Genomic DNA, 12,794 nt, shown 5'->3' on the forward strand with positions numbered 1-12,794 from the left:
CGCCTCTTTTTTTCTTCCGCAAACAAGAACAATCACAAGGCGGCGAATTTGTCGTCTTCTTCAATGTCTTCATCTTTGTCGAGCAGCGCTCTTTTCTGCCGTCGTCGTGCCAGGAGGCAATCGTCTTTCTCCTTAAAAGCGTCGACGTCGTACGATTCAGACGATGACAATGATGAGAGGAGAAGAAGGAAAAGGACGAGGATGAAGTCCGCCGCTGCTGATGGAAATACTAATCATAATAATAACAACGAAAACAACAACAACAACAAGAACAACGATGGATTTAAATCGGTGCAAGATATCGACGATTACATAATCAACCCGAAAGAAATCACCGATTTAATCGACTCGGACCCGTCCGTGTTGAAAGAAATCGAAAAGTTGAAAGAGGAGAGCAAAAAAGTCGCCTCGGAAGCCATCGAAAAGTTGAAAACGAGCAACGAGAACGAGTTGCGAGAGACGTTTCAGAAAACAACCGAGAGAGTCGTTTCCGCGCAATCAGAGGCAGAATCGGCGGCGATGGACGAGTTGAAGATTCAAGAGGAGAGGATGCGAAAAGCGGAGGAAAATTTACGCGCTATCGCGGAAGAGACGAAGCGATTGAGAGAGGAAGGAGAAGGAAAAGGGGGAGAAAACGAGGAAGAGAAGAGGGAAAGAAAAGATCGCGATCGGATTGAAAGCGCGAAAGTTGGTACCGTATCCGCCATTGGTGGCGTCCTCTTATCGTTGCCGTTAGCCTTGTCGCAATTTAGCGGGAACGCGTTTAATCAATTCGCCGACGTAGGCGCGACGGCGCTCTCGTGCGCGCTCTTCGGCATCGTGTATAGATACGCCGTTCGGGAAAACATCGACGATTTCCAACTGAAAGGCGGCGTCGTCGGTGCGTTTGGCTTAGTTCGAGGCGTCGGCCAAGCCGAGGTTTTCATGGACGTCGCTTCGAATAACGACGAGTTATCTTTCGCGGCGTTTGCGCAAGCGGCGGCGATTTGCGGCGAATCCGTTTTGGTCTTCTTGTTCGCCGGTTTGTGCGTGGAAGCGGCGATGACGCGCGAATTCATACTGAGAAAAAGCGGAAAAGAGTGATGATTATTGATTACTACTGATTACTACGCGTACTTTAAATTAAACGAATCTATATTTTATTTAATCTAACAACTGCCCTTCCAAAACCATCAGCTGCGCTTTCAACACTCGACACCTCTCCTCGGTGACTTTCTGCGCGCACCACAATTTCATCAACTCCTCGTCGTCTCTCATCTTTGCCTCTCTTTGCTTCCACAACATCTCGTGTTTCGATTTCGCCTCGCACTCCTCGTACGCGAACGACACTTTTTTCTTCTTTGTCTTCTTCTTCTTGCCCTTGCTTTCCTCGTGGTCGTTCTCGTTCTCGTTCTCGTCCTCCTCCTCTTCCTCCTCGACGACGCGTTTACTTTTCTTCACCACTTTCTCCCAAAAGCTCTTCCTCGGTTTGTGAAAAATCAGTTCTTCTCTGTTCTCTACCACGAGTGGTTTCTTCGTCGTTTGTGGTCCTGTTTTCGCGATTTCGTCCGCGTCTGGGAACAGTTTCAAATTCGCCATCAACTTCTCCTTTTCTTCGCCCACTTCCGGTCTGAATTTAATCTCGATCCCAATCTCAAACTCGCCCCATCCGGTTTCCGTGACCTCGTACGGCGGTTCCGTTAAAACTCTTTTCGGTTCCGCGAACGAAGGGTGCAGCTGAAACGTGACCGATTCAACCACCTCTTGCACGTCGATGTTGTTTTGCCCTCGAACAAAAACCGTCCACTCGTGCGAGTGGTACTCGTCCGCTTTTTTTCCCAACCAATAGGCGACGGACCCGTACGAAATCGGTAAAATGAATTCCTCGTCTGGTATTCGCGGGTTTTGTTCGTTGTCCAGGTAATTTTCCAAAATTGCTTTATTATTCTCGCTCGAATTCGCATTCGTATTATTGGTGTTCTCCATTTTTATACACTCGTCCTTCTCGTCAGTCCTCTCTTCTCTTCTCTAGATGATGATACAAAGTGTGTTGAATTGAATCGAATTGAATCTTGAATTTTTAAGGGGACAAAAAAAAACTTAAAGGAAAAAAAAGTTTAGGGCTTCAACCCTATTTCAAGAGCACCTTTCAAAAAGGGCAGAGGAAGAAAAAAAAAATTTTCGATCGATCGTCTTTCTGCTCCTTGAGAGAGTAACGCGCTTGTTGTATCACCACGCTTTAAAATTGATTGAGGTATCATCATGTTGAGCAGAGCGGCGAAGCGCGCCGTTTTAGCGGCGAGATCTTGTGTGTTGGCGGCGGAATCCTCGACTTCCTCGTTGAGCTCGTCGAGTGCATCCATCTCGTTTTTCAATCGAACCATAAAAACGGGGGCTTCCTCGACATCATCATCATCATCACAAGCATCATCATCGAATACTAACAGAGGGTACGCGGCGGGCGCAGCGTTAGGAAGCGCTTTATCCGTAGCCGCGGTATCAACAACATTCGTCGCGTCAGCAGACGAAGCCGAGCACGGGTTACACTTACCGCAATATTCCTGGCCACACGACGGTTTGTTCGATGCCTACGACCACGCGAGCATACGACGTGGCCACCAAGTGTATCAACAAGTCTGCGCGGCGTGTCACTCTTTGAATCAAATCTGCTACAGAAACTTAGTGGACGTGGCGTATACCGAGCAAGAGGTGAAAACGATGGCGGAGGAGATTGAAATCACGGACGGGCCGGACGATACCGGGGAAATGTTTGAACGACCGGGGAAGTTGAGCGATAGGTTACCGAGTCCGTACGCAAACGAGGAAGGCGCGAGGTACGCGAACAACGGAGCGTATCCGCCGGATTTGAGTTTGATCACGAAAGCGAGACACGATGGGATTAACTACGTGTTTGCGCTGTTGTTGGGGTACAGAGATGCTCCGGCAGGGATTGAAATCAGAGATGGTTTGTATTATAATCCGTACTTTCCGGGAGGCGCGATCGCGATGCCGAAGATGTTGGTGGACGGCGGAGTGGAATACGACGACGGGACCATAGCCACGGAAACGCAAATGGCGAAGGATGTGACGACGTTTTTAGCGTGGGCGGCAGAGCCTGAGCACGACGATAGAAAATTGATGGGTGCCAAGTGGATGTTTGCCATGGCGTTGCTGACAGTGACCGCGGTGTATCAAAAGAGGTACATCTGGTCGCAGTTGAAATCGAGACGGGTTATCGTGGACGCGGTGAGATAAACTGTGTGAGAGAGAGAGAGAGGAGATCTTGTGTGTTGCACACTAAATAACTACACTATATACTATTATTAAAAGCAGTTATATACTATATGATATATATGATATACAATCATGCATCATCACTTCGCGGAGGTCCGAATGGAACTCCATTTGTAGGAAACGACGTCTTCGTCGTCCTTCGCGTTTGCGTTCATGCTCTCTCGCATGGTTTTCAAATCAGCTTCGATTTCGCGTTTGCGTTCCATGAGTTCCGGAGGTAAAACGTTGTTATTTGAAGACGACGAGACTAAGACGATGTATTCCTCTTCCTTCTCTTTCTCTTCGATCAACTGTTTCAAACTTTCCCTCGCCGCGACGCGCATTAATTTACACTTTTCAATCGCCATCGAGGCGGCGTTTTGCAACACTTTCGCGTCGGAACCGTTGTCCGAAGCGATTAAAATTTCGCAAATTTCCGCGCATTCTTCCAACTTTTCTTCGCTCACGCGAACTTCCGTTATGACGTGAGTAGATAAATCTCTCTCTTCCGTTGGTCCACCGGCGCGCAAACCGTTCTTGTTCTTTTTGTTTTTGTTTTTTCTGGACTTTTTGTTTCTGCGACCGCCAACGGTGGACGCGGACCATCGCGAGGAAGATTGTTGACTTATGGCAGAGCCATCTCCGAATTGCGTGCTGGTGGCGTATAAAGAATACCCAGAGACATTTGAAAACTCAGAGTTCATTTCAGAGATGTCGTCGTATTCTTCATCTTCCGATCCATCCAAGGTAGCGCGTCTCGGCCTCGTGCGCCCTTCTTCGATGCTCGCAAATGTTCTCTTATACAATTTGCGTCGTTCTTGCAGACCAATCAAACGCTCTTTGTACTTATCGCTTCGCGCTTGCACGTCTTCGAAGTGCTCGAGAAGTTTCGTGGCGCCAACCACGCACTCCGGAAACACAGTCGTTTCGAACACATCGCTTCGATTTTTGGCGAAGCACGTCAATTTTGCATCTCTCCATTTGTTTGCCAACGCGAAATTTGCCACCGCGCGTTCCACGTCATTGAGATAATCCAAGGCAATAATAGCCGCAGAAACATAATCGCTCGACGCTTGCTCCAAGTTTTTACACGTTTCGCTCGCGAGTTTCACCATCTCTTCGTCGGAAAATTTTAACTTTTCCTTGGCGACGATAAATCCGGAACGCCACGACGACGATCCAGATCCGGTAGATTTTGACGACGACGATGAAGATGATGACACGCCGGTGAAGCATCTCAACGCGCTTTCGTAATCACCGCACTTCAAGTACGCAACACCTGCGTCTTCAGATCGATTTACGACGCTTTCCAAGTACCGAGCGTGGTATTTCGTGATGACTTTCTTGGTTTCAAAATCGTCGCCGTTTTCATCTTCTTCGCAGAGTTCATGCAAGTACGGAAATAACCCGTGTTTTGCGGCCACGGTTGATGCTTTTTCGAGCGATTTATCTTTCAACCAAAACTTAGCGGCATCTTTCCACATCTCCAGACGCTCAGAAATCGTCGCTTGGCGTTCAAACTCGCGCATTTCGTGCAAGTGTTGCAACTCCGGCATAAACTCACCCGGGTCCATGGCTTGGGAATTCATGGCGACGAGATGCGCGACGGCTAAATCGCCGGTCGATAACGCGGCGTCGAATAACTCGCGATCATTGGTGAGAAAGAGTAAGTGCTTCAACATGCGCGCCGCGGAAACGGTTTGTTTTGTAAACTGTGCGCCGATAAACTCGGTTTCATCCGCGTCGGAGGAATCCGAATTCATGACGTCGTTCGCGGCGGCAACCGAAGACGCCGAAACATTTTTTGTACTCATCGCTTTGTTCGAGGCATCTTTGATTTCAAACGCTCGAACTTCAGCAACGATCTCTAGCGCGTCCGCCAAGTCTTTGCGTTTGGCAGCTTTGATGGATAGCACGTCGTTGTTGTCTTTTTTATTACTCTCTGCGTGGGTGTCCAAGAACGAACCAGTGCCGCAAGCGTACGAGGTCAACATCGCGAGTGACCATCGCGATGTGCCGTCCCCAGCATTCATGTACAAATTCGAAATCGATGTTCGTATCGCTTCGCACGTTCTTCGGATTTTCTGCACCCCAAGATCTTCCAACATTTGTTTTCGATCCGGACACTCTGCGTACGCGCTCGCGCAGAGCTTGCGCATGTACCCGCCATCCTCCGCGAATGCGTCGCCAACCCGCAACGCTTCCAACAGCTCCATCACGTGTTCTGGCGTTTCTAATCCTCGAACTAAATCGTCCGCGTTCGGATGTTCTATGGATGATGGGAAATCATAATCGATTAAAACGTTCAAATCGACGCGCTCTTTCGAGCACAAACGGAACGCGGTTTTGAAATGTCGCATTTTCAAGCTCTTGGCGATGGATGGCAACACGAGCGCTTTCGGCGATATGATTTCCAAATTTCCTCTAGGCTGTTGCAAAATGACAGTACACGATCCAGGCGGTATGGCAGCAATTCGTGAACCGCGCTCGACAGAGCGTTTGGCCATATCCGCGAAATTCGCCCCCGCGTTTGCCGCGACCGAAGACGATGGAGTTGCAAAATCGGCGTCGTCCGGGCGCATCGCGGCGCGCATTTTGCCGTGTAAAGAATCAAACGCCAACTCACCAAGTCGTGTCTTACCGTCGCCGGAGACGTCTTTCCAGTTACGTCTCGCCGCGACTGGGTCGATGATGTTATTGAAAAACGCTTGCGATTCCAGTGACTTTGAAAGTTGATCCACCACCGCGGCGCTCGATTTGTTATTCGATAAAGACAGACGCACGACACGAAGTTTTGAGTCTCGCGAGACGCACGCGATTGCGTTTGGCGTAGAAACGGTTTTGTAATACTGTTTCCTTCCTTCTGCGTCGCAACTTTTTACCCACGTGTTATTTTCGTCCTCGTAAAACGCTTCGAAGGAATCGACGTTTTTCATCAGAAGAAGACGTTTATCGTCATCGCCGCCGAGAATACGATAGAGAAACAAATCCCCGTTTGAGTACAACGCGACGACTTGACCGTTCGCGAGGGCTTTTGCTTTATGCAACTCGTGCGTGATAACGTTCTCGTCAGATGGTGTCGATGCTGCGATGTTTAATTGCTTTGCATCAGACGTTGAGAAAATCAGAGGCGTCTTTTCACCGGCGACAAACGCCACGAGAAGTCCATCTTTATCATCATCATTACCATTACAGCAATGCGCGAGTTTCGTCACAACTCTTCCACGTCGTGTATTCTCCAACTCGATCACGGACACTTTTACAATTTTACTGTACTCATCATCCAGTTCGATTTTGTGAATGATGGATTCGTTTGTACTACTCACGCACGCGAGCGCGTTCGCGCCGATCCAACAATACGAGCGGAACTCGTCTCTTTTCTCCAGGCTAAATGGCATCGTCATCGTCTCTTCGACTACTGATTTCTTGTCATTTCGTTCATCAAACAATTCTTCGGCTTCCGCGTTTCCGTTGACGCGAACTACTTTGTATCGTCCATCGTGTAAAGAGACGAAACAGACTTCGTCTTCTTCATCGTTTTCGAGCGATCGACGAAAAGCGTTCGGTCTCCACGCAACCTCTGATATTTTCGCCGGGAACCGTAGAGAATGGTCGCACATTGGCGGCGGAACGACGCAGCGCGAGAACGGCGTCAATTTGAGAATCTCACCATCGATAACTGCCGCGGTGCCTAAATCAGAACTCGTGCAATCTTCCCAAACGAAAGTTTGCGTGTTTACTTCGACTTCGTCCTCTCCGTTTGTCGAAACGATTCGGAGCGTGTTTGGATGAATAGCATCAAATTCCGCATACTTCGACAACGAGGCATATATCTCTCCATCATCTGCGTTGTTACTGCTATAGCTATCTTCAATGCATCGTTTACAGGTCCAATTGGCGTTTCCGCGAGTCCATATCGACGCCGCGCTTCTGAGCTTCTCTTTGTCGTACGTTGAAATTGCCAACGTCAACGAATCTACGGACCAACTCAAATGCGTAATCTTCGAACCTTGAAACCCGCGCATGAGTAAGGAGGATCGCCGTAAGCCGTTTTTCTCGTAAAATACGACGCATGGGACTTTCTCTTCTTCCTTTTCGGCGTTATTATTAGTGCTATTTCTACTACTACTCGCCGCAACGCCTGAAACCGCGATCAACGCGCCTCGCGGTTGCCACGCGATGGCGGCGTTCTCGCCCATTCTACCCGGTCCAGTCTCGTCGTCTTCGTGATCAACATCTCCTCTGCCTAATATCTCCAACTTATCTCTTGAATACGTTCGCAAGTGATTCTTCCCATCTTTCAATGTCGTGCAATACACGCAAAAACTCTCGCCGTCATTTCGCCAGGTAATTTTACCAGATTTGATCGTCTCCTCTTCCTCTTCCTTTTCCTCGTCCACGTCTTCTAAACAGCTCTCTCTTTCGTTTAGCAAATAAAAATCCCCGTTCATGATGAGAATCTTCCCACTTTTCGTCAACACCGCGCACATTTGCCCATCCGGCGAGAACTTGGCCGAGACGCACCCGCTCGGAACGTCCGCCACGCGCTCCACGTCCAAAGACGACGACGACGACGAGGAAGAAGAAAAACTGCTATCGTTCACGAGCAACAACTCGCCTCTTTCTAACGCGACGAACGTCGCTCGCAACTCCGGAAGTCGTTCCACGGAAACCGCGTTTCTTCTTCTCTTCTTGGATTTGCTTTTATTTTCTTCGTCTTCGTCTTCGTCTTCCTCCTCGGTATCTTTCAACAGAATCATCCTCCTTTTTGTCTTCTTCGCATCGTGTTCTTCTTCTTCTTCTTCTTTCCCATTTTCAACAAAACACCGAGCGCGAACCACGTGTCCGCTTTCCAAACAAACGAACGCGTGCTTTCGCTCTTCGTCCAAAGACGGCGCGCAGGAGATTGTGTTCGTATTCTTACGTTGTTGACTTTTCCTCCTCCTCCGTTGTGATTCTTCGTCTTCGCCGCCGACGAATCCGCCGTCGTTGAATTCGTCTTCTCGGACGGTGAAAGAGGAGGAGAAAAATGTCTTCGTTCGCGCGAGAGAACGAGACGAAGGAAGCAAGTTTCTCATTACGTATATTTATATATATCGCGTCTTCTTTTGCGGTAGGTTATGAGTGCTTCTCCTGTTGTTACACACGATGTGTCTTCTTCTTCTTCTTTTTCTGTTTCTGCGCGTCTTCTTCTGTCGGTTTTTTAAGTGCTTTTTTTATTCGTAGTACTCTCAAACTAAAAATGTACCTACGAGTACGAGTACTAATTGCGTCATAACAAACAAGCGACGCTCTCTTTGACGCCGTTGACTTCTCGACCGCTTAATCGGACGCGAGTGCCGTTTACGGTGACCTTAGCTTTGGCTTCTTCTTCTTCTTCTTCTTCTTCTTCTTGTTCTTCTTCTTCATCTTTGTCGTCGTCGTCGTCAAATTCGTCCTCGTCTTCTCGCAGAAGAACAGAGTTTGGCGGCTGTTCGTCCTCGTTCTCGGTATCGTCCTCGGTATCCTCTGCCACGTTTATATCGTTGTATTCTAAATCTAAAGCTAACTCTTCGTTTCTTGTGGTAAGAAAGTTCGTGTCGCGCTCTCGCTCCATTTTTTGTTTCTTCCTCGGCGTAAACGCGTCCGATTCTAGGACAATCTTCTCGTCGTCGCCCTCGTCGCCGAGTTCGCGAGGGGGAAATAGAGCTCGTATCGGTGCGCCTATGGGTGCTCCTGGAATCCATTCTCCTGGCTTTGCTTTTCTCCACGCGATAGTATCTTCTTCTTCTTTTTGTCGCTTCTTGTTGTTGTTTTGCGTTTTTGCGTTTTTCTTTTTATTCTTACTTCCTCCTCCATCCGCGGCGATTGCGCCCCCGCCCCCGTCCAAAGATAACAACGTCTGAAACTTATTCTGAACGTATTCGCTCGTATTCGAACCTCTAACGCTATCATTACCGCGTCTCTGATACCATTCGGCGATAAATGTTGCTTTCGCCACGTCGCGAGAAACCGCGTGTTTCCACGCGAACTCGAATATAGGATTTATAATCTGTCGCGCGTCGTTCGCCAAGTCGTGAAGAAGTTCTTCGGTGCCAAACTCTAGGATGGCGCAGCTAAATCCGTCGACGACTCTCGAATCGATTTGGTCGATGACGTTAGAAAATGCCCGAACGATCTCGTCCGTGTTGTTCTTCTCTCCGAGGTCTTCGTCGGGGTCCGTTTTGTCGTAAGAAGAGTTCTCAACGATCAAAAGCATTTCCTCCTCCTTCGCGTCTAATAATTCTCGAACAAAAGCGTGCACTAACATGCGGTCTGGTTTCGATCTTGGCACCAACCGTTTCAAACGTCCAACCGCGCTGTTTTTCGTTTTTTTCCTCGTCTCCTTCTCCCGTTTCATTTTATTCGCTTTCTCTGTTTTCGCGTGCATTTCCTCTTCGCTGTCGTACATGCTCTCGTCGTCGTCGGAACTGTTCGACTCGTCTTTGCTTTTTTTCACATTTTGTCCTCTTTCGCACTCGACCATCGCTCGAATTACCAATCGCATCTCCTCTGTGACGTGTTCTAATTTCCGTTTCTGCCGTTCCCAATAATTCGCGTCTAACCACCCAATCGCGTCTTCGCTCGCTTTCCTTAACCGCTGTATCGAGGGTAACTGATTATGCGTTGAATCGTGTCGAATATCTACAAGCGTTCTCGGGACGTTCAGTTGCGTCGCGAGCGTTTGGACGCTCATTGCAAACTTGCCTTTTTGCGAAGGATCGCAAATACCGTTCACCAGTCGAGTTAACGTCATCGCGTACGAAAGTCTCAAGGTTGATTCATTCCTCCTTCTCTTTTTCTCTCGCATCACCTCTTCGTCCATCAGTTGCAACTCCACAATCTGCGCGTGCGCGTCGATCGCCAAGGGCACTCGGCCTCTCACTCTCCACATTTGCACTATTTCTAACGCTCTTCTTTTGTTCTTTTCTTCTTGGTCTTCTTCTTCTTCGTTGTCTTCTTCTTCTTTACCATCATCAGCAACGGTTGTTGGTAATGGTAACGGCAACGCGTTCTTCTCATCTTCGCACAAAAGAGTCTCCTCTCTTCTTCTCGTCGCACTCCTCAAAAAGCGAGACCTCCTCGACGACGACGTAATAAACGACCCAAACGATTTTGACGACGACGACGAGATCGATAAAAGATTAAAAGCGTCTCGGACGAACGCCCACTCCTCCCACGAGTGCCACGGGACGAATCGTGTGTTCGCCATATATTTTGTTCGTTTGGTGCTTCTCCTCTTCTTCTTCTTCTTTGTCTTCTTCTGCGCTTTTTCTCTCTGTGCTTCGTTCTTCTGCTTTTTTTTTGTTTAGGGTTGTTTACACCCTAAACTGAAACGTAGTTCTTTGCACCACCACGTTTTGTTTCTGAACACCCCAACGTGTTGTGTTGAATAATCTTTTTCTCATAAGCTCTCCGTTTTGTTCTTTTGAGAAGAAGACAAAGAAGGAGGAAAAGACTGAATACAGAATAAAGATGGGTGTGCAGATTTCGTGGGGAGAACTCTTCTCCCCGATGACGTATGTAAAATTCACGAAGAAAATAAACATCCCTCGCGCGACGTGTTTCGTCGTCTCCGTAATTTCCGGGAGGAAATGTTTGTCCAGAGGAGGAGGATCATCATCATCATCGGGAGAAGAAGGAACAGAAGAATCCTTGGTAACGCAATCGCTCTTCACCGCGCCGATGATCGTGTTCATGCGAGAGTTTCTCGTTGGTACGAGCGAGTCGAGACGGAACGCGTTGCTCGGTGTGGCCACCCCGGTGGTCGCGTCTGTCGTGAGATTGCGATGGATGAAAAAACTGACCGCCTCGGAAGTCGTGAGGGTGTTTGTTCCAGAGAAAGAGAAAAACAAAGCGAAGAAAACGAGCACGACAAAAACACTGTTAAAAACTGGGAAACACGTCATCTCGTACAAGAAATTCATCGAGAACCATTGCGACGACAAAGGGTTGGTGAACGCGTTTTCGGTGTTGGTGCTCGCGGCGTCGGTTATGCCGGAAGATTTGAGAGAAATGAGTTTCTTACCGGGCGGACCGGTGGTGCGTATTTTCAGCGACAGGTTCAAATTCGGCATCGACGCCGTGCAATTGCCGAAATTGAACATGCCCAGAGTTGGGAACTTTTTCGTTTTTGACGTGTATTCGGCGCAGAACGAAACGTTGTTTGGAGGTCGAGGCCAAGGGTTCAGGTACAATCTCTTCTTGACGCCGAGATACCTGGCGTTTGATTTACCGAGATACGCGTTCAAACAGTTCAAACAATCGAAATTGGCGAAAGCGAAGTGCATCGTCAAATCCCAAAAGTTTGGGTTTGAACTCGACTTGATCGAAACGTTCAATCCGTTCACGTTACCGCAACGAGTGTTTTTCCGCGCGAGCAAAGTGGTTGGTCGAGTCGGCAACGCCGTGATTGCGAAACCGGCGCAGATGGCGCAGAGACAATTCGTTCGAACGGTCTTACGAAGAGAACCGAGAGCGCCGAGACAGTTGACGTTTTTCGAACGCTTGCAAGTTATGCTCGGATTGGCCGATCCGGAGCAAATTGCCAACGAACCAGAATCGCCGAGAAGTTCGTTGTTGCCGTTCTCGAAGCCAGAGGCGCCGAGCTCGAAATCTGCCTCCAAAAACGGCAGCAAAAGAGGCTCCAAGGCGAGCTCAAAAGCGGCATCGGGAAGAAGCACGCCCGCGTTGGCCATCTTTGGCAGCAATAACGACGAAAGCACCATCAGTGGAACAAAAAAGAACGAAAAGAAAAACAAGAATAACAAAACCGACACCAAGAAAGACTCTACTTCTTACGAGAAAGCTTCCTCCTCCGCCTCCGTCTCGAAGAAGAAAACCTCCAACGACGCCGCCGCCGCCGCCTCCTCCGCGTCCGATTTGACGCAACTGTTACCGAGATTAAAATCCTTCTCCGAAATCAAAGAAGACGTGGACTCGTTCTTCCAAGGCACGCCGGAAGAGCAAGCCGCGAGAAAGAAAACCCAAGAAGAGGCGAAGAAGAAATTCGAACAGGAGCAAAAAAAGAAGCAAAAAGAGTTGGCGCAAAAACGCGAGCGCGAGTTGAAAGAACAAAAGAAGAAAGCGCAGGAAGAGGAAAGGTTGAGAGAGTTGGCGGAAGCCGATGGCAGGCGAATGGTCGAAGTGAACGATTCGTACTTTAACAGATACGTTCCGGACGTCGCGGAAACTTTACCCGCTTTCAAAGCGCCTTCCGCCGTGGAAGTCCCGAAGAAGTAAAATAAACCGCGCCAACTCGCGTCTCTTTATATCATCATCGCGCGATGATAAAGAGAGAGAGAGAGAGAGAAAAGAAGACAAAGAAGACCAATGTTTACTCCTGTTACAACACTTTACGAGGAGAGAAGAAGAGAGCGCCAGCCGTTTATACACTATTATTATTTGAAAAAGCGCTTTTGTTGTTATATTTTTATTTTTATCATCCCTCACTTAGTTAAAAACGGATTCATCATCACACTTAAAAGAATAGAACATCTCTTTGCGCGTGTGTAACGGCAAGG

The 12,794-nt window shown here is 48.4% G+C and overlaps 6 protein-coding genes across 6 annotated transcripts; 3 read left to right on the forward strand and 3 right to left on the reverse strand.

Annotated features, from left to right (window-relative positions):
* Positions 1-63: 63 nt before the first annotated feature.
* Bathy12g00390 (predicted protein) lies at positions 64-1,083 on the forward strand (the record flags this gene model as incomplete). Its single annotated transcript, XM_007509606.1, has 1 exon — positions 64-1,083. One exon carries the CDS (start codon positions 64-66, stop codon positions 1,081-1,083), a length of 1,020 nt encoding a protein of 339 aa, XP_007509668.1.
* A 60-nt stretch (positions 1,084-1,143) lies between these two features.
* Positions 1,144-1,965, reverse strand: Bathy12g00400 (predicted protein; the record flags this gene model as incomplete). Its single annotated transcript, XM_007509733.1, has 1 exon — positions 1,144-1,965. One exon carries the CDS (start codon positions 1,963-1,965, stop codon positions 1,144-1,146), a length of 822 nt encoding a protein of 273 aa, XP_007509795.1.
* A 276-nt stretch (positions 1,966-2,241) lies between these two features.
* On the forward strand, positions 2,242-3,234 carry Bathy12g00410 (predicted protein; the record flags this gene model as incomplete). The annotated part of the gene is made up of 1 exon (XM_007509855.1): positions 2,242-3,234. One exon carries the CDS (start codon positions 2,242-2,244, stop codon positions 3,232-3,234), a length of 993 nt encoding a protein of 330 aa, XP_007509917.1.
* Positions 3,235-3,353: 119 nt separating this feature from the next.
* Bathy12g00420 (elongator complex protein) lies at positions 3,354-8,330 on the reverse strand (the record flags this gene model as incomplete). Its single annotated transcript, XM_007509714.1, has 1 exon — positions 3,354-8,330. The coding sequence occupies one exon, from the start codon at positions 8,328-8,330 to the stop codon at positions 3,354-3,356; it is 4,977 nt and encodes a 1,658-aa protein (XP_007509776.1).
* A 194-nt stretch (positions 8,331-8,524) lies between these two features.
* Positions 8,525-10,483, reverse strand: Bathy12g00430 (predicted protein; the record flags this gene model as incomplete). Its single annotated transcript, XM_007509831.1, has 1 exon — positions 8,525-10,483. One exon carries the CDS (start codon positions 10,481-10,483, stop codon positions 8,525-8,527), a length of 1,959 nt encoding a protein of 652 aa, XP_007509893.1.
* A 263-nt stretch (positions 10,484-10,746) lies between these two features.
* On the forward strand, positions 10,747-12,513 carry Bathy12g00440 (unknown protein; the record flags this gene model as incomplete). The annotated part of the gene is made up of 1 exon (XM_007509974.1): positions 10,747-12,513. One exon carries the CDS (start codon positions 10,747-10,749, stop codon positions 12,511-12,513), a length of 1,767 nt encoding a protein of 588 aa, XP_007510036.1.
* Between the last annotated feature and the right edge of the window lie 281 nt (positions 12,514-12,794).

This window comes from Bathycoccus prasinos (genome assembly GCF_002220235.1).
Source record: "Bathycoccus prasinos genomic : Chromosome_12".
Taxonomy (NCBI): domain Eukaryota; kingdom Viridiplantae; phylum Chlorophyta; class Mamiellophyceae; order Mamiellales; family Bathycoccaceae; genus Bathycoccus; species Bathycoccus prasinos.